Source organism: Harmonia axyridis, chromosome 1 (assembly GCF_914767665.1).
Source record: "Harmonia axyridis chromosome 1, icHarAxyr1.1, whole genome shotgun sequence".
NCBI classification, from domain to species: domain Eukaryota; kingdom Metazoa; phylum Arthropoda; class Insecta; order Coleoptera; family Coccinellidae; genus Harmonia; species Harmonia axyridis.
In genome coordinates, this window is record NC_059501.1 from 86,908,024 (window position 1) to 86,931,843 (window position 23,820).

At 36.6% G+C, this 23,820-nt stretch overlaps 1 protein-coding gene across 39 annotated transcripts in view; it reads right to left on the bottom strand.

Annotated features, from left to right (window-relative positions):
* The window catches only part of LOC123678678 (dystonin), a 257,561-nt gene that overhangs the window by 60,209 nt on the left and 173,532 nt on the right, over positions 1-23,820 (bottom strand). For 37 of the 39 annotated variants that reach the window (XR_006747300.1, XM_045615892.1, XM_045615854.1 and 34 more), the window contains one exon: positions 5,732-6,011. Coding sequence is in view for 38 of the 39 variants with exons in the window: in XM_045615892.1 (XP_045471848.1) it covers positions 5,732-6,011 (280 nt within the window). In the remaining variant the exon portion in view is untranslated. Of the gene's footprint in view, positions 1-5,731; positions 6,012-18,210; positions 18,816-19,997; positions 20,243-23,820 lie in introns of those variants that run through there. The other 2 variants (XM_045616050.1, XM_045615913.1) reach the window with 1 other exon arrangement.

Here is a 23,820-nt window from a genome sequence, read left to right on the forward strand (position 1 = left end):
TCATTAAAATTAAATCCTATAGCAGTGTGGAAAAAGTGAATAATCTATTATAACATTGACTATAGAAGAGAAGCGTGGCAACATGGCCGTAGCTGTGTTCAAGGTCTTCACTTCCTTGATGAAGTGGATTCATAATTGTGGCGTAATTTGTCCAATTTTCTCTGATTTCATATTATTCAACCCTGAATATATAGGAAACGCTACATTTTAGGAAACACAATGACAAATAATTCAATGTTCATAAATGATCGAAACTTTACACTAGAATTCAATTCATAATAATTATTTAAGATTTTTAATAGGAGAACTCAATTTTCATTATAATGGGAGTACAACTTTGCTTTCGCCGTTTTGCAATAGATCGCTGTAGCGGTAAGTGGTAGTCATAATAAATCGTCGGTTTGTGTCTGCATCATGAAGTTATTCTCGATTAAACATGTCAGCTTATGGGAAAATCATCATTAGCGGGAGATTTTAATTTCCTGCTTTATTATGAAGAAATCTGCGACTGAGGTTCATCGAATGCTCTCAAATACCTTACCGAGAGTTGTTTCAACGCTTCAAGAACGGTGATTTTGACGTTGAAGGGCAGCATGGTGGTGGAAGAGAGAAGGGTTCCCAAGATGCAGAATTGGAGGCATTACTTGATCAAGACCTGTGTCAAGCGTAACAAGAATTGGTAGGATCCTTGGAAGCGAAGCAACAAGCTATTTCAAAACGCACTTCCAGTCTTATGAAGAAGTAAAAAATCGGATCGATTCGTGGATCGCTTCAAAAGATGACCAGGTTTTTCAACGCGGGATTCGTACGCTGCCCAAAAGTTGGGAGAAAGAAGTGGCTAGTCATGGATAATCACATTATGTATAACCAATTTTTTTACAATGAAGCCTCGAACTTTGAAAAAGAAAACGGCGGAAGTAAAGTTGTACGCCTATGTAATATACCACTAATTACTAAATTTCAATTAGATAATATTCATTCTGAAAAATATTGCAATTGAATGTTATGATCCATCATCCATCCGAAACCAAAACCGTTTCTAAGGAAACAATATTAATCGTTTTGACAAAACAACTTCTCACATATTCAAAGCCACATGCTATATTTTCAATACGAATGCAAATTGCCAGAAAACATAATTGCAATTGTCGTTCCAATCATCGTAAATAAGCGATTTAATAACATATTCAACACTTGTCGCTACACAGAAAGAGATAGATCGAGAGAGAGAGAGAGAGAGAGAGATAAAAAAAGGCATGATAGTGAATCATGTTGTATTTAACTATGCTATGCATTACTTCAATTTACAATGGGCCATAGACTTCCAATTTGAATACAAAGTCACTTTCGGGATTCCTTTCCAATGGATCTAATCGTTTAGAGGTAAATAAGTGTAATATAATGACTCATCCGGATTTTTTGTTGGTGATCAAGAAAAAATAGAACTCAGAATACAAATTTGTAATATTCTAATAGTTTGGAAAGGTAATTCTAGTGTGAGTATTTTAGTTTTATGGTATTAACCAACATCTGACTTTCTGGCAGTTAAGATTGAGCTCACAACAAGGTCTGTATAGTCTCGGTTCATGGTCACTCAGGAAATGAAGAAACTGAAGAGGCCAAAACACTTGCCAGAGAAGAAGCACAAACTCCTTCCATTGGGCCGAAACCTTTGTGTGGTATAGGTAAATGGCGGAATCTTCTTGCCTTGGATCATTCCAAAAAATGCCTTTGAAACATTGATATTGCGAGATCTAAGAAATATCTGGATTTCAGCAAGAAGTACTGCACCTCCTCGGTGGATTCCTTACAGGGCATTGATGCCTCAAAATGTACCTCATGACAATAATGAGTCTAGCAGAAAACGTCGAGTGCAAATTCTGTGGTGAGGAGGAATGCCTCGCCATGGCTAGCCAAAGCAAAGATTATTTGGACCAAAGACTCGTAGAAGTGAGGAATTAGCCTCCTTGAAGCCATCCCAGATACTGGAGTTCATTAGAACTCAGAACAATGGAACTGGAGGACGAGCTGTAGACTACAAAGACTAATGACGAGAACAGCTCTGATGGGTGCACAATAGATCATAGGTAGTGGTGCAATGAGACTCCCCTTAAATCTACAATCTACAAACATCAGTTTGATATCCTTATCGACAAGAAATACAGTTGGCCAACCTTTTGACAAAGTGAAGAATTTCACCCACTAATCATTATACAAAACACATTAAAAAAAAAGAATAAGATAAAGCGAAATAATTGTCCAATGTTTGAATGAAAATAAATAGCAGAAATGTAAACAAAATCCACTCTGAAACCTACGGAATAACTAGTTAGTAGTTATGTTAGTGAATGAACCTTCTTTCCTTCCTTTTTAATAAAAAACGGTAATTGTTACAGTTCTTGATTCCATGATAAACAAAGGTGTAAATAATTCCGATTAACATACATTGCATATGCAAATCGTAGCAGCCCTCGCGCTGAATTCTTCTTGCGCGAGTTAAATGTTAAACAGTTGAGATAATATCTAAGTGTGCACCGATGTATGTAGTGGGTATGTGGTTTACTTCCATGTTTTATTGGATGAAAGATCACAAAGAATCTCCAAGTTTTCTAGATTATATCCCATACGGATGCGTTAGAATTATCTTAATTTAAAGTAACAGCTTTTCCTAACATTTCTGTCCATCCGGTCGTAAACATGAAAACTTCCGAGAGAAAATATCTAAAGACCTTGAGATACAAAGTTACATCCATCTGAAATCTGGTCTCTTATTCAATTCTTGATAACATAACTACATCACGGCGTATGCCAACGCTTATGATTATTACTCAATCAAATCTGTAAGGAACATTGTTTTTAAAAAGATCGATAACTCGGGAATTAACGGGTGTTTTTCGAGGTATATAGCTTTAAGTTGGCATTACTGTTCAAGAAGGCGACCGATTTAACAGCTGTCAAATGATTTATTCTCAGTTTGGTTTGGCAATTCATCATGAATAGACTCACGCCTGAACAACGCTTGCAAATAGTGCAATTTTATTACGAAAATAATGGTTCTGTGCGGAATACGTATCGCGCACTACGTCCATTTTATTTTGTTTAGCGATGAAGCGCACTTCTGTTTGAATGGCTACGTCAACAAACAAAACTGCCGCATTTGGAGTGAAGCTAATCCTCAAGTGTATGTCGAAACAACGTTACATCCAGAAAAACTGACTGTTTGGTGCGCTTTATGGGCTGGTGGAATCATTGGTCCGTATTTCTTCAAAAACGATGATGGCCAGAACGTTACAGTCAATGGTGATCGGTATAGAGCCATGATTACTAACTTTTTCATTCCTGAATTGAACAACCATGATGTCCAGGAGCTGTGGTTCCAACAAGACGGCGCAACATGTCACACAGCTCGTGCCACAATCGATTTATTGAAAGACACGTTTGGTGACCGCCTAATTTCAAGCTTTGGACCTGTGAATGGGCCTCCAAGATCTTGTGATTTAACACCGATAGACTATTTTCTGTGGGACTATGTGAAGTCATTGGTCTATGCGAATAAGCCACAAACCCTTGACCATTTGGAAGACAACATTCGCCGTGTTATTGCCGATATACGGCCACAAATGTTGGAAAAAGTCATCGAAAATTGGACGTCCAGATTGGACTACATCCGAGCCAGCCGTGGCGGTCATATGCCAGAAATCATATTTAAAATGTAATGTCACCAAATTATCTTGCGGATAAATTAAATTCATGTCAATCGAATAATCCATCGTTGTTTTATTGCAATTTAAAGTTCTATAGCTCTAAAAAAACACCATATATATGTCTCATATGAGTAAATGTTCAGCTTCATGATAGAATTAAAATAATTTTCTGATATTATGTTTGAACTATTATGATATTTTGAGCTGAATCTGAATTATGTTTTACTCATTTGAAGAAAACACAATTCAAAATTTGGAAGTGTTTTCTATTGAGAAAGATCTGAATGTTTACAAGAAGCAGACTGTTCGGTTTTGTTGTGATAAATCAGACAGACAATTCGCAGGATGATCTCATACGAAATAACTCGCTGAGAACCGGTCTAGATAGCCCATCGCAAAATTATTATTTTTTTTTTAGATTCGTAGAGCCGAAAAAGTTCTTGGCGATTAAAATTCGAACTGTACAACAAAGATCCTTGAACATTTGAAGCATCTAAATGGCGCCAACATATCCGTACTATAGGGTACGTTTCGGGCATTTTAATTATACTCAGTCGATTGGGCTAATATGAAACGTGATGCTGAATAATTGCAACAATAAGAGGATATTAGAATGAATTAAATTGGGAATGAGGCGAGGAACGAATCCATAAAAATGTCACAAGAACTTATAAAATAATCAGAACCTTTTGTGTTGATGATGAACCTGAGTTTAGAAAAGTTTGGGAATATGAGTCATATTAGGATTAAACGTTCGAAAAGATTTGTTGAAGCTCAAAAATACGTTATTGTTGAATTTTATCTTCTTTGCGCGTGAACATAACATACATCTTAAAAGAGCAAATATTAAACTGATTTTTCCCAAACCAACACCTATATTATATACTCATCAACAAGAAAGACAGTTTACTTTATTTCCACTAGCATAAACAAACAAAAATTTGTATAGGTTAGTAGGTCGTCTAATGTTTCTGTCAAAGTGCTAAGGAAATACGGTAGAGCGGTGTGACTTTGCCAACGGAGGTGACTTAGCCAAACTGCCTAGAATTTTAAGTTTCACTTTGTTTTCGTAAAGTTGGCAACATCTTATAGAAATCACGAATCTGAACCTTTAACCACACTATATACCCACATGTTGCAACCGTCGCAGTCGTCTGGCGTACTTTGAATGGTGTGCTACGGTATGTTATGTGAGCGGGTAATTTTTTAACGTGGATATATATGCGAAATACTAGGAGTTTTGCAGAAAATATGGCGAACGGTACATCAAAATATATTCAGCAGCCTACTTTACATTCATTAAACGTCACGTTAAAAAAAAACTGAAAACATTTGGTTGAGAGGATTTCGACATTTCGGGAAATTTTTCTATTGTGGCCCTTTGGCGGGCGACATTGCCACATACCAAATTTGTTTCACCTGTTTTATTTTGAGGCACAATCATGGGTCGTCGATATAAAAAAAAGTTGGATGCAAGGAAATATAGTAATTATACGGAAAAAACGCTAATCCGAGCAATCAATGCAGTTCGAAATGAAAACATTTCAATACAGACAGCTTCCGAAGTGTAAAACATTCCCAGAAGAACTCTTCGGAATAAAATTAACAAAAGATATATGGGCGAACCCGGAGGCATTAGTGCACTCACATATACCGCCAGCGCTTCATTAAATTGCTAAAAAACGCATTTTTAAGGCATTGGCAAACTCGCACCGATTTGCAGGTCACTTTGCCAAATTTTTGAAATTAAAAAGAAAAGAAGTGTGCACCTTTTCATCTGATTCTAACCACAGCAGTCGACAACTAAAATGTTCAAATTAAACATACTTTGCACAGGACTCATTTCACAAAAAAAAAAACAAAAAGTTAAACAAAGAAAACTATAAAAGGTTGTGCAAAGTCACACCGCTCTACGGTACTTTGAAAGTTCTTAACCATTGAGATTTACAGATACTGTAAAGTAAAAACCAGTGGTGTCCTAAATTAAGTTACAGGGTATTGAGATTGTCAAGTTGCTTCTTTCTCACCTTCTGGGTCCAACAATCTGGTGACTCCATACTCTTTTTCGACGACGTAGAAGGCCGTTTCCATGCGTTCCCTGGCCCTCTGGTTCTTGACCGTCCTCCAGTCGATGAGGTCCGGTCTGTTCCTGTGTACGATGGCGCTGAAGGCGAGTCCATCCCTCCAGGACTTGGAGAAGTCGGTTATGTGTACGCCAGGGTATTTGTGAACGGTCCGTTTGGCCCACCTGAGGAGGTAGTCTTTGGCCGAAACGTTAGGTTCCTGTCCGACAACGATGTCCGATATCTGCAAGGAAGAATTGAGGTTATTAGTTGAGGCCGACATCCTGGACAAATTTTATTTCAAAGTGATATTCTTTTGATAATAATAATATTTATTTATTTCCTTAAGACAGATAGACACTATATAGAAAACGTCAAAATAAATATGCATACAATAATAATTATAATACGAAAAAAATTAGTAACTGAAACCGAAAATTGGATTAACAAAAGATTCAAATTCCTCAAACAAAAGAGTAATCCAAGTATTCGCTGACACTATAAAAACAGTTCATCAACAACAATTCCTTAATGTCATTCTTAAATTTCCTGTACTCCAAAACTTTCAGTCTCTCCGGAAGATGATTGAACAATCTGTCTTGTATCGTTATCATGGTAATCAGTGCATTTTTTCAGCAACCTTGAGTTCTTTTTGATATGCAAGAAACAATTTAATATGAAAACGCAGGGAAAACTCAACAATCTGTTGAGCGGGTGACGTCAGTTTGAGGTTCAAACAGTAGTGATACTAAAACGTTTGATCTCGATTCAATCGTTTTGTCTTGTGAAAATCATTACGATGAAAGGAATAATTCTTCCTATAGATAACATACGCCATCTATCTACTTTGTGAAGGAATATTAAGGTGGAGTAGAAATAGTTGTTGATTGATCGTAAAAAAAGAACTAAAAGTTGCGCTCTGTTTCTTTCATTCTAGAATACAGTAAAAACAATATCAATCATTAGGTTATGGGCCCAGGTGGTCAAAAAGTCTGGGTGAAAAAATATTGATATATCCGAAACCTATTCACTGAAATATGAAATTAAAACCGAAAAAGAAGAAACAGACTACATAGACGCGCACACTATGGAAGGAAATCTTCAATTTTCTATGTAAAACGTAAAATTTTTCGCTTCACATGAGCAAGATTAAAGATTTAGCATATCGCCTTAGATTCACAGATATCGAGTATCGCGGAATGGGACAGTCGAGAGGAGAAAAAACCTGTAGGTCCCAGAACCCAGTTTCATTTGGCCCGTTTGGTTATCTTCAAGACGATCGTTTCAACTCTCACGTTTCAATCTGTTAACAGTCATTTTTCGTGCAATGGAGTGTACACGATTCAATTCTGCAAGTCACGGAAGAATGCCAAGTAAAAATCCTGAATTCTGCATAAGTTCAAGATAGGGAAATGGAAACATCGAATCAACTTGCTTTTGGTGAAATAGTTGAACTTCTCCAAATATGATATAGCAAGTTGCAAATTTGAACACCAGGTCTTCAAGTCAAGTTGAAGATCGGGCAGTGTGAGGTGATACAAAACAACAAAGTTCGACAAATCTGGTAGCTTATACACAAAATCCTACAGGAAATGTGAAGGGCAAACAAAAACTAGTCTACGGCGTATCAGCTTAAATAACCAATAAATAAATAGCTTGATTTAATCCAAATGGAATGTAATGAGCAACATATTATGCAGACTATCGTGCATCCAATTCCCAACTGCCAGAGGGAATCGATTCTTGCACAGAGTATGATCTCCTGCATTTCCTCATATCGTTAACTGTAATCGAATATAACTCTGGAATATTAATGACATGAATGCATACAGTCATTTGCTGTTTGATGATACGGAATTTATTGTATGGTTGTTTCTCAACGTTGAATTGCTTATTCGACAAGTTATTAAGGAACGATGATGAACTGTTCTGGCTGAGGTTTAGTGAAAGCTCGAAACTGCTGTGATATGTCACCTCAAGAAATAATTGTTGGTGGTAAAAACCACACGTTTATGTTAACGCTTTTAGATCGGGGAATTGCTTTGTTTTTTAGGAAGAAAGTCATTATTGGTCAGTGTCACCTGTGTGAAATGTAGTTTTTCGTTTTATGTTTGTGCTTATATGTTATAGATTTGAAGGTTTATCCATCTTGTGGTTCCGGAAGTAAACATAAATGAAACCAACTTTCATTAAGAATTTCGATTAAATGTTCATTTGAATATAATGCTTGAATTTCACCATGTGTGTGCAATATCAGGCTAAAAAAACAGTAGTCCTTTGGCTATAGCTATGAGAATTGATGGTTTGAGTGATTTCTTTTTCAAGTACGGATCAATCACTCCACCAGACCAAATTGCCACCATACAGTAACTTTTGTGAATTTAATGGTCCCTCAACAGTTACCTAAAAATTATCAAGGCGCTAAATGCAACAATTTTACTTTTTTACTTAGCCACCGAGTGAAAAATTGTACTTTGTCCTTGAAGAAAATTCGATACGAAAAATCGTCATCCAAACGTTGTTGTTCAAGCACCCAATCTAATATTTTCTACGTGTTCCCTGGTCAGTTGACTTTAGTTCTTGTTTCAAATGAACTTCATAAGACGGAGATGCAAATCTAGATGCAAAATACTCCATAGCGTGCCATAAGAGAGACCCAAATGCTGTGCGCGCCCAGGAATGAATGAATTTGGATCTTCTTCAGTACTTTCACTCTTACAGCATCAATAATTTTTGCGTGCATTTCGATCAGATATGGGTCTTAAAAGACCAGTAACAGATCCAGTTTCTTCAAATTTTTTCATTATCTCACTAATTGTACGCTCAGGTGGGCGACTATGTCGACCATAATCCGCCAGTAATACACCTACTGGAGAATTATTATTATTGTAGTCAGTTTTCACACGTTCAGTAGTAGAAAAACTATCTATATTGTTAAACGGTCAACCTTAAGATTAAGATTCAATTAAGGAGGTTCCAATTCACTGCGACCCTATGGTGTATTTTGCCCCCATCAGAGCTATCCTCTCCATCAGTGATCTACAGCTCGCCCTCTAGTTTTAGAGTTCTAATGAACTCCAGTATCTGGGAAGGCTTCAAAGAGGCTACTTCCACAAGTTTCTAGTCCAAAGCAGATTTCTCGTTGGCTAGTGATGTCGTCTCCAGATCATCTGTGTTTCTTCCTCCTGCCCACAGAATCTGTACTTGTTATTTTCTGCTAGACCCATTCTCATGAAGTGTTTCCTAAGGCGACCATACCTTGCGAGAAATCCAGTATGGAGGTGTATATTCTTACTAAGATACAGACACTTCTTGGATCTCGCAGTATCAAAGTTTCGAAGGAACTTGGAATAGTCCAACCCATAGAGATTCCGTTAGATTGTCTCTCTTTAGATTTCCTCGTTCTCCTGAAACTATTTCTTGGACGTACATTTGCCCATACCACAGAAAAGTTTCGAGCAAGTGTGTTGGTCTCTTCATTCCCTCTGATTCCAGAGTTTCTTGCTAGATTAATTTCTAATGGCTAACCTTAAACTTTGCGAAAATGAAGACCTTTTTATGTAATGACCACCTTAACCTGGACTTGAGGCAGAGAATGGTCAAGTGTTATGTTTGGCCGGTGCTTTTGTATGGTGTCGAAACATGAACCTTCAAGTTGTCAACATTGAACCGCATCGAAGCATTCGAAATGTGGATACACAGACGTATGCTCAAAATTCCCTGGACAGCACACAAAACAAATGAAGAAGTGTTAAGAAGAGCCAACAAGAATAGATAATTGCTTAATGTCATCAAGCGTAGGAAGATATCTTATCTGGGCCATGTGATGAGGGGGAAGTCGCTATCGAATTCTGCAATTGATAATCAGCGGCAAAATAGAAGGAAAGAGGGGTGTAGGAAGAACGCTGGCTCGGAAATATCCGAGAATATCTGGAATAAATAAGAAATGCAGGTCAATTTTTGCATATGGCACAGGATCGAGAAGCATTCTCAATGGTGATCGCCAACGTCGGACAAAACTGACAGGGCACATGAAGAAGAAGAACCTTAAACTGACAGTTCGGGTGACAGTTCTATTTGACATAAGTCATTGAAGCAGGACTTTTCCGGACCACGATATGTATAACGCAGTATGTTCACATTACTTTTACCTCATTAAATGTAAGACTCAGAGAACGATGAGTACCAGAACCTTGAAAAAACCTCCAAGAAGCTCTCATTACATTTGTGAGAACCCGCCAAGGGTTGATTTCCGGCGTAGAAACGACAGCGAATATCGCAAAATGCCTGAATGGAAGCAGCTTCCTCACTCGTCTCGTTCACACGTAACCACGTGGGAGTCCTGCCTTTAGAGGAACGACAATTACCCGGCATCCAGTACCAGAACAACCTCGTTATTCCCAATTATCAATAACGAGTTGCATTCCATTATTGCTAATCGAGAAATCGATCGAATCGTCTTACAGTTACACCTCTCGGAGTTCGAGAAGAAGCGTAGGAAGACAAGCCCTACATACGGTTTCTTTTAATCGTAGAAGGCTATTTCTGAGTTCTCCGTCTTGGCGAATATCAACGGAGGGAAACCCCTGAGATGCTTCCTTGTTCCGTCATCGATTGAGGAAATCGATGGAGATTCTTCTGGACGCCAACGAGTAACCGATAAGCTTCTGAAAGAAGGCTCGTTTCCTTTAGGTATGATTCAAAGTTCATAGGAAATGTTTTTCTTCGGAAACCTGTTGTTGGTTCGTTATTTCTAATGTTTATTTCACTAGAGTGTTCAATTCCGGAAGAATTAATGGCAAAATCACTAGTTTTGCATATTTCACGAAAAAGCTAGGGATAAATATTGCAGATTGCAATCTAATTGCCAATGAAAATGTTTCCTTGATAATATGATGTGGGGAACACCACCAGAGTTGGTAAATGTTGATGAAAATGTCATTTCCAAGAAGGAAAGAATACAATACTTCTTACATTTGTCTACGAAGTTGAAAGCTTTTACATTATAGCCAAATTACTACATTCTGAAAGCTACACTCAGTATATAAACAGATGTTGATATTCAGAATATTCTGAAAATTCTAATAATATTAAAGCTATTTATGTAGGATTTTCTTTTCAGTCTTCAGGCGTTATACAGGGTGTTTCCAATTTAGACGTGAACATTTAAGGACGTGTTGGTATCTCTCATTTGCTATCGATTGTGCTTATTATTCATAACCGACAATCAACAGTTTGAAAGATATTTGAGTTCTTGTGTTTTTCAAAAAAATCCCTCTTCTTATTTCATTTTTTGTCAATTTAATCTACGTTGACTAAGTTTGATTCAAATTTTGGATTATTTTCATGAGAAAAAAATATGATTTGGTTGAAAAAAGCTAAACTATGCTGTATCAGATGTGCAATAAGAATTAGTATGATTTGAAAGATGGTATATGAAGAAAATAGTAGTAAATTTCTAAAATGAATAAGCCTGCAACTTTCGAATTCCACAATTTCTGTATTACAAAATTATTTCAAAAATTTGCCAAATTCCTTCTTCATTTCCTGAAAAATTTTTCGTTGTAATGGAGGCAATAGTTTTGTTTCAGCAGATTTTGATTTGAAAGGCAAAAGAAGCAAAGAAAGGAAAGTAATGAATTAAATATTTTTATCGCAATTAAACTTGAAATTTCAGTAGGAAATGTATTCATAACTTATGTTTGAATTGAAATCCACCATTCTTAACAAGCACGTGCCCTCTTTCTTATTTCTTCAGTTGTTACTTTCCGCCTAAAATTTATTTTCAATCCTCTTAGTGCTTCTTCTATTATAACGGTGTTAGATCCGGACTTCTCGAAGGCCTATTTGGTCAAGGAAAAAAAATTCACGAAAAATAAGGCATCTTTCAAAAATCACAAGAACTGTTGACTTTTGGTTATCACTAAATATGGATCAAACGACACCAAATGAGTCATATTAACAAGTCCTTCAAAGTTCACGTCTAATTTGGAAGCACCCTGTATATTTTTTTTATCTCACAGTGATAAATTATATACACTGAATTCGACTGTTATTGAAGATTTCGTAATAAACAAATTCTTTATGCCATTTCACAAAAAATATGTATGATATCGAAAATTTTGAAAGTTGCCCCTTTTTCTTCAAATATTCAAATGAAAAAGGTTGTACGCAATGAATAAGAATACATAAGTTTGGCGAAATTCCCCAAATTGCTTCGAAATTTTACTGAAACATAGGACATTGTTTTCGTCGGTCATCTACAAGATGCTCAATGCTGAGACAGATGGAAATCCTCTTTTAGGAATGAAGTTATGAATTTCCGTGAATTTCGTTATTCTGGTCAGTTGATTTCGGAGATCTATATTAACGAAGAAGAGGTGTGCAAAAATATTCCACAACTTAATGACGTTTTAATAGATTCCGAATAAACAAGGTTCGAAACAGAACCCTTTGGAACCCCAAGATAAACTCCAATCACGCCCAAACGCCAAATTCTCAGACTATCGACTTCAGAAACACTTCCTCGTCCGACCAAAGATAAATCTCAAAGACGGAACACCAATAGGCAAGAGGAAGTAGTTACGTGACTGTTTTTCCCGCGATTCTCATTTGGTAAGCATCGCCTCCTTAATATTCATACCCTACATTGGAAGCCGGCAGTACGACTCTGAGTTGGGTTCTCCGTTCTATAAGGCATAATAGCAAAGTTCAAATACCAATTTCGCTGGGACAAGTTGCCATTTAAGGTACAGCCGATGAAAGTAAACGTTCGCCTTTAACAGCTGGGTTTAACGAGGAGAGAACGAAATGCCGAACGTGTCGAATGAAAAGTTACCGAGACCATTGTTTGCTGAGATTATTAGGCATGATATTAGTACGGGTAATCGAAGTGCAATTGGGGATTTATCTGTTGGGATTGAACCTGCGGAAGATGCGTTCCATCAGGTGGATCTCCTTGAATCTACTGCGGTACTAATCCAAGATATGTTGTCCTTCGTTTGTTCTTTATATGTATATTAGGTGTACAACTTTTCTTCCGCCGTTTTGCAATAGATGGCTGTGATGATTTATAGTCGAAATGAATAGATAGTAGATGTCATACAATAAGCTAAGGTATTTGTGAACATAACGCCATCGAAATATTAGTCGATTTGCGTCTGCATCATAAAGTAACGTTCGTTTCACACTTATACGGTTCGATTCGGTTCGGTGCGTATTCGATTCGTTTTCGGTAGCCGCCGGAAATGTGTGAAACGGTGATACGGTGTGTGTTCGATACCTAATAGATAACTGATAGAACCGAAAGTCCCCTCGACATGAAACGGTTTCCATTCGGGTCCAGAGTTCACAAAAGCAATTGTCGTTTACACACATACGGTTTAGTTTCGGTTCGATCAAGTTTTCGGCAAGGGAAAATATTATTTTATTTTCATTTTCTCATTTTTTGTAATTTACATTTGGCAATGTGTGATTCACTTGACATTGCTATTGAGCGGCTGATTACATCAGTCCAATCAATCCAGTCGTGAAATCAAATCTTATACTGAGTGAGTGTGAAGAGTTTTCATTCGTTTTAGGCGCTACCGAAAACGAATCGAATACGCACCTAATCGAATCGAACAGTATAAGTGTGAAACGAGTCTTATGAGGTTTTAATTGTCTGCTTTAATATGTTCAAATCTGCGGCTGAGGCTCCTGGAATGCTCTCAAATACCTAACGATAATCCCAAGAGCCAAAAATTATGGTGATATACTGGCCATGCCGTCGATGGCCTAACCAAGTATTCATGGTTCCAAGGTCATGCTCACTATTTCGAAAATATCAAAATCAATAATCAAAATACAGCTTTAAGGTTTTTTTTATCTCTGCGAATTGGATAATGACAGTCTGATCGATTATCCCAATGGTAGTTGCCCAAAATTCTAACCAGAAAGTGAGATGTTGAAGAAAAATGTTGCATGAGCATTAAGGGTATTTTACACGAGAACCTTCGACGAGCTTACGCTCCAATCCATTAAGCCTATTGTACGTAATTGTAAGTATTGGAACGAACGACCTCGTGTAAACGGCCCATTACCCATGCGTTCGCGGCTTTCCAAAGAAAAAACAGGAAGTGACATCAGCGCTCCCAGGAAACAATCGAAAAAAATCACAAACAACACCGCTCTTCAACCTTGACAAGAATTACGGAAAATCGTCTAAAATTGGCCTAAATAGTGAACAATTCTGCGAATAAAAAATAAAAGTGCTCAAATCAACGTTAGTGCGAAAAAACTTCAAGTGAAAAATCCACTTCAAGGAAGAGCGGAGAAGAACAATGGGTGATGCCATGCAACAGGATCTCCGAAGTTGCACACGTGATGCAACAAGAGAACTGGATAAAACCTGCAATTAGGCAGTTGAATTTGTCGGTACAGAACAGTCTCAACACCTTGGGAAGAGGTTACAGAGTCTGGGGACAGCAGCAATAAATCCCAGAGACAATCGTGTAAATAATTAGTTTACGCTAATTAAGGAACATTAAGCTTCCTCGATAATTAGCTGGAATAATGGATGAAAAAAGATGTGTGCCGACCCGAATAGATTAAAACGTTGTTAAATCTCTGGTATAAAACGATGTTGACATCATCTAATAAAATATTCAGGCAAACATTGAACGACAAACAGTAAATATTTGTATGAGGGAATATTGGTTTTGTTCTGATCATTATTATTTTTAACTAGCTATACAGGGTGTTTCCTAAACATGCGGCAAAAATTCAGGGGGTTGTTCCTTGGACTATTCTAAGAATATTTTGTCCTTTGATGATTTTTGAAAAACCTATTTGTTTCGAAGATATAGGGGAAACAAAATTTCAGATAATAACATTTTATTATGAAAAATTACATGAAAATTCAACTCAACCTACAAAAACTGTTGAAAATGACCACCTCTAGCCAGCATACAAGCATCCAATCTTCTCCTCATTGACTGCCGAACCCTTTCAAAAACACCAGGATCATTTCTTATTAAGTACACCCAGCAATGATCCGATTTCGCAAGTCTTCCACATTTTCTACTGGAGTGGTATAAACTAATGATTTATCAATTTTTAGTCAAAAAACTGGCCGTTTTTAGTCATTGGAATGTTGTTGAACAAATTTAAAAATAAATTGTACCTACTTAGTAAACACAGTGCGGTACGCATTTTTATTTAAACTATTATTAATTTTAAAAATATGAAAAATGTTGTTCGCCCTGTATCTTCGAAACAAAGAGGTTTTTCAAAAATCATCCAAGGACAAAACATGCTAAAAATAGTCCAAGGAACAACCCCCTGAATTTTTGCCGCATGTTTAGGAAACACCCTGTATAAATGTGCAATTTTTCTTTAGAGCGGAAATCCAACAATTAGAACACAGTGCTAGGTCTGTCAAGTCTGTCGAAATTCTAATCTTTTGCAGGAAAAATGAATCTCTAATGAGTCTACACATGATGAAGGTTATTCAATGTAAATAATGAATGATTTAATAGTTATATTGAATAATATGAATATTCAATTGATTTAAATTTATGTCGAATGATAATTATATCAAATTACATAATTTAATATTTTTATTGAAAAATCTGTATCAAGTGCAGTCAACTTTAATTTTACAGGATTTTCCAATAAGAGGGTTAATTTTGAATAGGTCATTCGCTTTAGAAGCTGTGAGTTTTCGACATTCGACAAGTAAAAATAAAAATGGAACTATACATGCTTCAACAAATCATCGAAATTATTAAAATTCGCTACAAAAAGGGTGAAACTTATGCAGTCACAACTAAAGGCTTTTGGGTTGTCGGGAAACACCTTCTAGACCGACAATAGTGGAACTGAAAAAAAATTTGAGCTGTTGGTACAAGTTAGTGATGTGAAGAATTGAAACCGTGTGCGTCGCTTAAGAAAAACTTCGAATTTTGCTGTTGTTGCCCTAAGTGTTGATGAAATCCCAGGTTTTTCGATTCATCAACGATCTTGGGTCAAGTTTTCTGGCCTTGTTATTTCTCTAAGAGGTGAACAATATTGGCCACCGAGATCTTGTGATTTAACACCTTTGGACTTTTTTCTTTGAGACCACGTGAAAAATAAAGCATATGCCCCACAATCGATAAACACTTTAAAGATAGAATTCTTGAAATTATCAAGAACATTATTTATCAACATTCATTGATTTCTCTAAAAATATACTCGATTTTTTTTTAGATTGAAATCAAACCTCTTATTGTAAAACCCTTTATAACAATCGAAAATCTAATAATTCTCTGAAGAATGAATCGAATAAATAGTTATTCCCATCTCTTTGGATTCTCATTCATTCTAACGTATCCTGTTTGATCATTTCTTCTTGAGGCAATTCATCTCAATCTACCTAACGCAGATGATCAATCTTTAATTCGTTACACCGATCATTACGATACATCAAGAGATAACTACAAGAACCTGAGATCACAAGCGCCTACACATATCTCCCATCTTAACGTTCGTACAAGAAAAAACAAATCACAGAAATGTAAAAATAACCGTGACTCTACGAATTAAAAAAATATCGCGATTCTCCTCTATGAAACCGTTATTTTCGTTATACTGGCGGTTACCCCTCAATTAGAGTCGAGCAATTAAGTTATGTCCTATTGAACATATGGTAGACAGGAGGCCAGCGATAGGTATGCAGGTAAATCATATACCACAGAAATGCCATCATAAGTGACATCAACATTTAGACGGTCGAAAGCGTATCATGAAGACCAGTTGGCTATTCTCTTGAAACAGTTCGGGAATGTGCTTTTTTACTAGGAGGTACACATACCAACAACTTTTTCTGAAACGCAATCAGCATTATCATAAATTAAGAATTTTTCAAAATAAATGAAGATTTTCGATGACAATCTAATTGCGTATGAAATATTTTCCTTGACAATCGATTGGTTTATATAGAGGGTTTTATCGAGGTATATAACTTTAAGTTGGCATTACTGTTCAAGATGGCGACCGATTTAACAGCTGTCAACTGATTTATTCTCAGTTTGGTTTGGTTATTCATCATGAATAGACTCACGCCTGAACAACGCTTACAAATAGTGCAATTTTATTTCGAAAATAATGGTTCTGTGCGGAATACGTATCGCGCACTATGTCCATTTTATTTTGTTTAGCGATGAAGCGCACTTCTGGTTGAATGGCTACGTCAACAAACAAAACTGCCGTATTTGGAGTGAAGCTAATCCTCAAGTGTATGTCGAAACACCGTTACATTCAGAAAAACTGACTGTTTGGTGCGCTTTATGGGCTGGTGGAATCATTGGTCCGTACTTCTTCAAAAACGATGATGGCTAGAACGTTACAGTCAATGGTAATCTGTATAGAGCCATGATTACTAACTGTTTCATTCCTGAATTGAACAACCATGATGTCCACGAGATGTGGTTCCAACAAGATGGCGCAACATGTCACACAGCTCGTGCCACAATCGATTTATTGGAAGACACATTTGGTGACCGCCTAATTTAACGTTCTGGACCTGTGAATTGGCCTCCAAGATCTTGTAATTTAACACCGCTAGACTACTTTCTGTGAATTTAAAGCCTATGGTCTATGCGGATAAACCACAAACTCTTGACCATTTGAAAGACAACATTCGCCGTGTTATTGCCGATATACGGCCACAAATGTTGGAAAAAGTCATCGAAAATTGGACGTCCAGATTGGACTACATCCGAGCCAGCCGTGGCGGTCATATGCCAGAAATCATATTTAAAATGTAATGCCACAAGATTATCTTGCGGATAAATAAAATTCATGTCAATCGAATAATCCATCGTTGTTTTATTGCAATTTAAAGTTCTATAGCTCTGAAAAAAACACCCTTTAGTATAGACAAAATTCATGGTCATCACTTATCTTTCCAAAATTATCAAAATATACAGCGAGCATACCAACAAAGTTGGTAAATGTTGCAGAAAATGTCATCTTGAATTAATTACCGAATGAAATCAGGGAAAAATATGAATACATTTACAAACGTTTCATGGATTATTGATAAGAAAGACGAACTAGCGATCTGAAAATGTAATGATTTCATTCTTAATAGTAAAGATTGTAAGAATTCATTCTTCTCCCAGTTGTCTTCGAAGGTAAAAGTATCTACATCATGGTTGAGTCAATTATTATTCCATGCTGAAAGCTATCCTCAGTACGAGAGAAGATGTTGATATTTCAGAATATCTTCCAACAATGATAAATATTAACCGAAAATTTTCAAAATTTTCTTCGCTTTATTTAATAAATGTATATTCTTAATATGAGTTGGTTTCAAGCGTTATTGGTATTTTTGTATTTGTGTTTACACCCGTTCTGACAACAATATTACCAAAAACCACATGTTCAAATTCAAACCGCCCTCCTGACAAAGATCTAACCTTGACTCTCTTCACCGCCTTGTAGCTTCCCCTGTGAGCTCCAGCCACGTCCTCTCCACCAGCTTCTATACTCCGCACCGCGGCCCTCCTGTTGAGGTCCTCCACGTTGCTGTTCTCCTCCCCTCTGGTCAGGGTGGTAACCTTCCTCACGATTCTGGTTACGATCCTCCTGGTGCCATCTTCGTTGCGTCTACTGGTCTTGGTGGACTCGATAGAGCTGCCCAGCACCTCGGTGGAGAGGTGTTTCTTAGTGTAGACGGCCTGAAGGGCTATGTCTGCGTCGCTGGGGTTCAGGGGCTGCCCGTGATGGACGCCGGGGTTGCTTGACGTGCCCTGGACGAAAAGGCGTTTTGAGGCGGAGCCTGAAGAGGTTCCGGAGTCTTTGACGAAACGGTACATCGACATTTTTTTTTGTGAAGGTTTATTGAGGTGACATGAGTGTTCGTAAACGCAGTTATTGAGGTTTTCCGGCGATGTTTTTGATTTTTTCTGTTGTTGTTGATGGTAGTTTGTTCATAGTGTTCTTATTCAGGTACCTATCTGTTTTTATTCGGAGTTGCTTTATTGTTGGAAAATTCGCACAGATCGATTCAATAGATGTTCAACTGTTAAAGACGATCTTCAGTATTTCTTAACATTTGTTTTATTTTAGAGTCAGATAAATAATTGAGGATTGACTTCAGATGTATTGATGAGGCTCGTTTCAAAATTATCGTAGCCTTGTGAATTTACTTGTGAAAATTGAAGACATTTGGTTCAATTTAAAGCCTCATGTTTTTTGGTTCGACTAATCTGTCATATTGAAGAAAAATCACTCTAGATGTGATAAAGTAAAAATGAGATCGAAAAAAGATACTGAATAATAAATTTTTGATGACTTATTGTTGAACATTTTCAACAAAACTTGAATGAAAACAAAAATGAAAGAATAAAGAACAAACAGAGCTAAAAATTTATATGATTTTTTGAAGCTTTGTGTATTCAGCACCACGATATAATTTTTGGCGAAAACTTAATAATTAGTTTCTCATGAAGTCTCTTACCAATTTTTTTAATAATCATTTCCTAGTAAAAGTTTGTTCTTTATAGAAGACATGAAAAAAATTCAACTGAAGTCGATTTCCAAATCTTGAAGAGGTTGATTTTGGAGGAAATACAAGTAATTGGATTCATAATATATATTTTGAAGTAAGTATCAGATTTGAGAATTTTAAATGAAAAGACAGTTATTAGATTTCCATTTTTCGATTCTATAAATTGTTTCGCTGCACAGTAGCTTCTTCAAATTGAATTTCCATCAAGTAAATACTTAGTCAATCCAATACTTCAAAGTAAGCCTGTAGCTCTACGATTATATCTTTTGTTTTATCTACCTATTAAATTCTTTGTTCAACTTTCCTTTTCTTTTTAATGACAACGTGATTAATGACTTATATGAAGAAAAATTCGTTTTTCTAAACTTAATACTTCGAGAAAAAATATCTTATATCTACATAAAAGAAAAAAATGAAACTATTTTTTGAAAAGGTGAAACATTTCTGAATAAAAAAACAGATAAAACAAATAGAGGTATGTCTATCAATGTTTGAAGATAACAATTTTAAAGTCAAACTAATGATTATGTATTCAATTCGGGAAATAAAAAATAAAAATCAACTTCGTAGATATTATGGCTGTGTAGGTACTCGAGTATTCGATAAAAAAATCGAGCAGACCATAAAATAAACAAGAACTGACAATTTTTGAAACAATATCAACCCATACGAATTTTCCAACAACAAACCAACCAATAAACCGAAAAAGGATCCTCCAACAGGACCTCTCAACACAAAACGAACAAAAACTATTTTTTCAACGCTTAAACTCCCGCACGTTGTCACAAAAACAAACAAAACAAACAAACAAACAGACGTGAGCGATAGATACAACCGAAAATTACAAACTGATCCAAGTCGTTGTTGACGTTTGATACGTCATGCGCGTCGATGGACAGGTGTTTTCACGTCAGGTGGCCGTGCCGACGACGCGAGCTGCACTAAATCGAAGGAGGCGCGCTCGCACCGGCCTCGCTCGCGGTGGTGAGGGCACGGGCGGGCGCGTGGGAGGCGGTATCGCGGGCGTCGGCTTGCGCTATTTTTTTTTTAACCTTTTCGCCCGATTTGGACAACGGGCGCGCGGGCGGTGGCCGTGGGGTGAATGTGAGGTATTGGTATTGGCGTTTTTCGATAATTGACACCCCCGCGGTTGGAGATTTCGACGGTGGGTCAAGACGCGAACCTACGCCGGAGATTCCGACGCCTGATGAAGTAGGAAACTGACGTGGGTGGACGTTGGTATTTTTACTGTGGGTGTACTCAATTATTGAAACGCTTTTGCAATGAGGAATGTACGTTTGGAAGGTGTAAACGGTTGCAATCAACAACAAACTAATCTAGACTATGATAATACTTAATTTGAATAATGAATTATAACATAACTACCCGTCTAAGAAGTGTAGATTCTAGTTCTAAAGGGTGTTTCTTTCAGAGCTATAGAACTTTAAATTGCAATAAAACAATGATGGATTATTCGATTGACATGAATTTTATTCATCCGCAAGATAATCTTGTGGCATTACATTTTAAATATGATTTCTGGCATATATCCGAGCCACGGCTGGCTCGGATGTAGTCTGGACGTCCATTTTTCGATGACTTTTTCCAACATTTGTGGCCGTATATTGGCAATAACACGGCGAATGTTGTCTTCCAAATGGTCAAGGGTTTGTGGCTTATCCGCATAGACCAATGACTTTACATAGCCACACAGAAAGTAGTCTAGCGGTGTTAAATCATAAGATCTTAGAGGCCAATTCACAGGTCCAAAACGTGAAATTAGGCGGTCACCAAACGTGTCTTTCAATAAATCGATTGTGGCACGAGCTTTGTGACATGTTGCGCCGTCTTGTTGGAATCACAGCTCCTGGACATCACGGTTGTTCAATTCAGGAATGAAAAAGTTAGTAATCATGGCTCTATACCGATCACCATTGACTGTAACGTTCTGGTCATAATCGTTTTTGAAAAAGTACGAAACAATGATTCCACCAGCCCATAAAGCGCACCAAACAGTCAGTTTTTCTGGATGTAACGGTGTTTCGACATACACTGAGGATTAGCTTCACTCCAAATGCGGCAGTTTTGTTTGTTGACGTAGCCATTCAACCAGAAGTGCGCTTCATCGCTGAACAAAATGAAATGGACGTAGTGCGTGATACGTATTTCGCACAGAACCATTATTTTCCAAATAAAATTGCACTATTTGCAAGCGTTGTTCGGGCGTCTATTCATAATGAATTGCCAAACTAAACTGAGAATAAATCACTTGACAGCTGTTAAATCGTTCGCTGTCTTAAACAGTTATGCCAACTTAAAGTTATATACCTCGAAAAAAACACCCGTTAGTAAAATTGTGGATTTGAAAATATATCATAATCCGACAACGTAATCTAACCATGTTGGGGGACATGTAAGAATTGCGTACACTCTCCTCTAAATAATTATGGTGTTGTCAACTCTTTGCTATGTTGCTGATTCTAATTGTAGTATTAATTTCATTCATAAAAATAATTAGTTTTCGATTTAGTTTTCATCTGTCATCATTCTCATTTATATAAAATTTTCATTTCATAAGAATTCGAATGAATCGTGATTTATCTTCTACAAAATTTGTTTTGTAAGCAATATAGAGATTGATTCAACAGCTTGTCAGCGACCTAACAACTCTAAACAGAGCTTTAGCAAGACTTTCTATGGAGACTTCGACGCAACGTCAAGAGAGAAACCGCGCAAAGAAGCTCAATTAGTTGTTGAGGACTATTTGCTCAGGATTTTCCTTCGGATTTTCCCTTCAGCCTTGTTAAAACACAACTTAGTAGAGTCGACGGTCACGCGAGTCGTCACAGATGGCCGACAAAGCATAATAACGACCATCAGACGTTACTAGGAGGCCAAATTATAGCCATCGCTGATCTCGAAGAAGATGATGAGGGCTTCCTCCAGGTTCTAATTAAGACATTGCCGTTATTGTTTCCCTCTCTTTTTCTCTCTGCTTCTTCTCTCGACGTCACTCAGTTGGCAAATTTCCTTTATTTATCATGAACGAAGAGAAAAGTCCGACATTTTAGTTGAGTTATATTTTTTTATTGTTTCGAATCATTTTTTTTGTACCAAACATTGATCGGAAGAGGCGTAATGAGAACTTTTTTCTAAATTGTCTGCAATTTAAATTGATGCATATTTTTATGATGATTGATAATAATTTTAGATTCTGTATTTTTTTAATTTTCCTTTTTTTTGTATTTTTGATATTTTGTTATAAGTTATTACTATTAATACTTTTACTGATGCAAATTCCTTTTGAATTTGTATTGGTACAATGAATATCCATACCAGATAAACTTTAAATAAATAATATAATAAATAAATAATATAATAAACTTTATTTTGTATTTCAGCACTCTATGTATATCGTGGAAGAGACAAAAATTTTGATTCCAAGAACTGATTTACATATTCTCTATTTTTTAATCATATATTTCAAACATGTTTTTTCTACCTATAAACACATTAGTTAAATAACTTCTTATACAGATAAGTATATTCTTCAGCTGACTTTTCGTTTTTTTCCTTTCATTTGACTTTCCATTCAACCTAGTCTTGATCCCGTTTCTCATGTTTGCAAATGAACAATTGTTAACTCTTGCGTTGACATAAAATTAACGTTTTTTTTTGTTTTTTTCGAATTCACAGATTGAAAGACATCAAATAGCAATTATTTGCACTGTTGTAGGTATCCGCTAACATCATAAAGCTGGATCTCCATACCATACAAGGTCGACGGTGATGGGATGGACCATGTGTAGCAACAGCGTCACGGTACCTTATTTGTAGCAGGCGGTTTCCGGTTTGACGTCTGTCGGTGTTTCCTGTCGAAGCGACAGGTGGGACTTGTCGTTGAACGATAGATCGAAAGTCGAATTTTTTTTTTTCGATTAATAAAATAGACTGAGAGAAAATCATATTTTTTCGACGATACAACCTCAGAAACTTTCCCTTGAAAATTTCACTGTACTAAATAAATATTTCTATTCAAAAACAAAGCAAATAATTAAAAAATAAATATCGTAGAATTAATGCAACACACAGATGCACCCCACAAAATTTTATGGCTAAATAGTTAGAGACACTATCATAGTATTTCAGATTCGATACCTATTAGCATAGTATAAGGAAAGGATAGTAAGCCAACCGCCGTTTGACGGCAAGGAAATAGTCACCAGGGGTCGCTACTGTTGCATTTCGTGACTACCCAAAGTGGAGAAGTAACTCGATAATAGATGGCGCTGAATCATGAGCTATAGATGGCGCGGAAATAATACGATAATTCATTCAGTGGCGTGGTTGAAAAGGGGTCGCATGACATAGCCAACAATTTTTATGTTATTATTAAGTTACCACTTCATTTGAATATTCGAATATTCATTGAATATTTATTGAAAATATAGAAATCTGACCACTCTATTTCAAATATTTTAGTTCTTCAAAATAACACCAATTTTTTCAGAGGGCT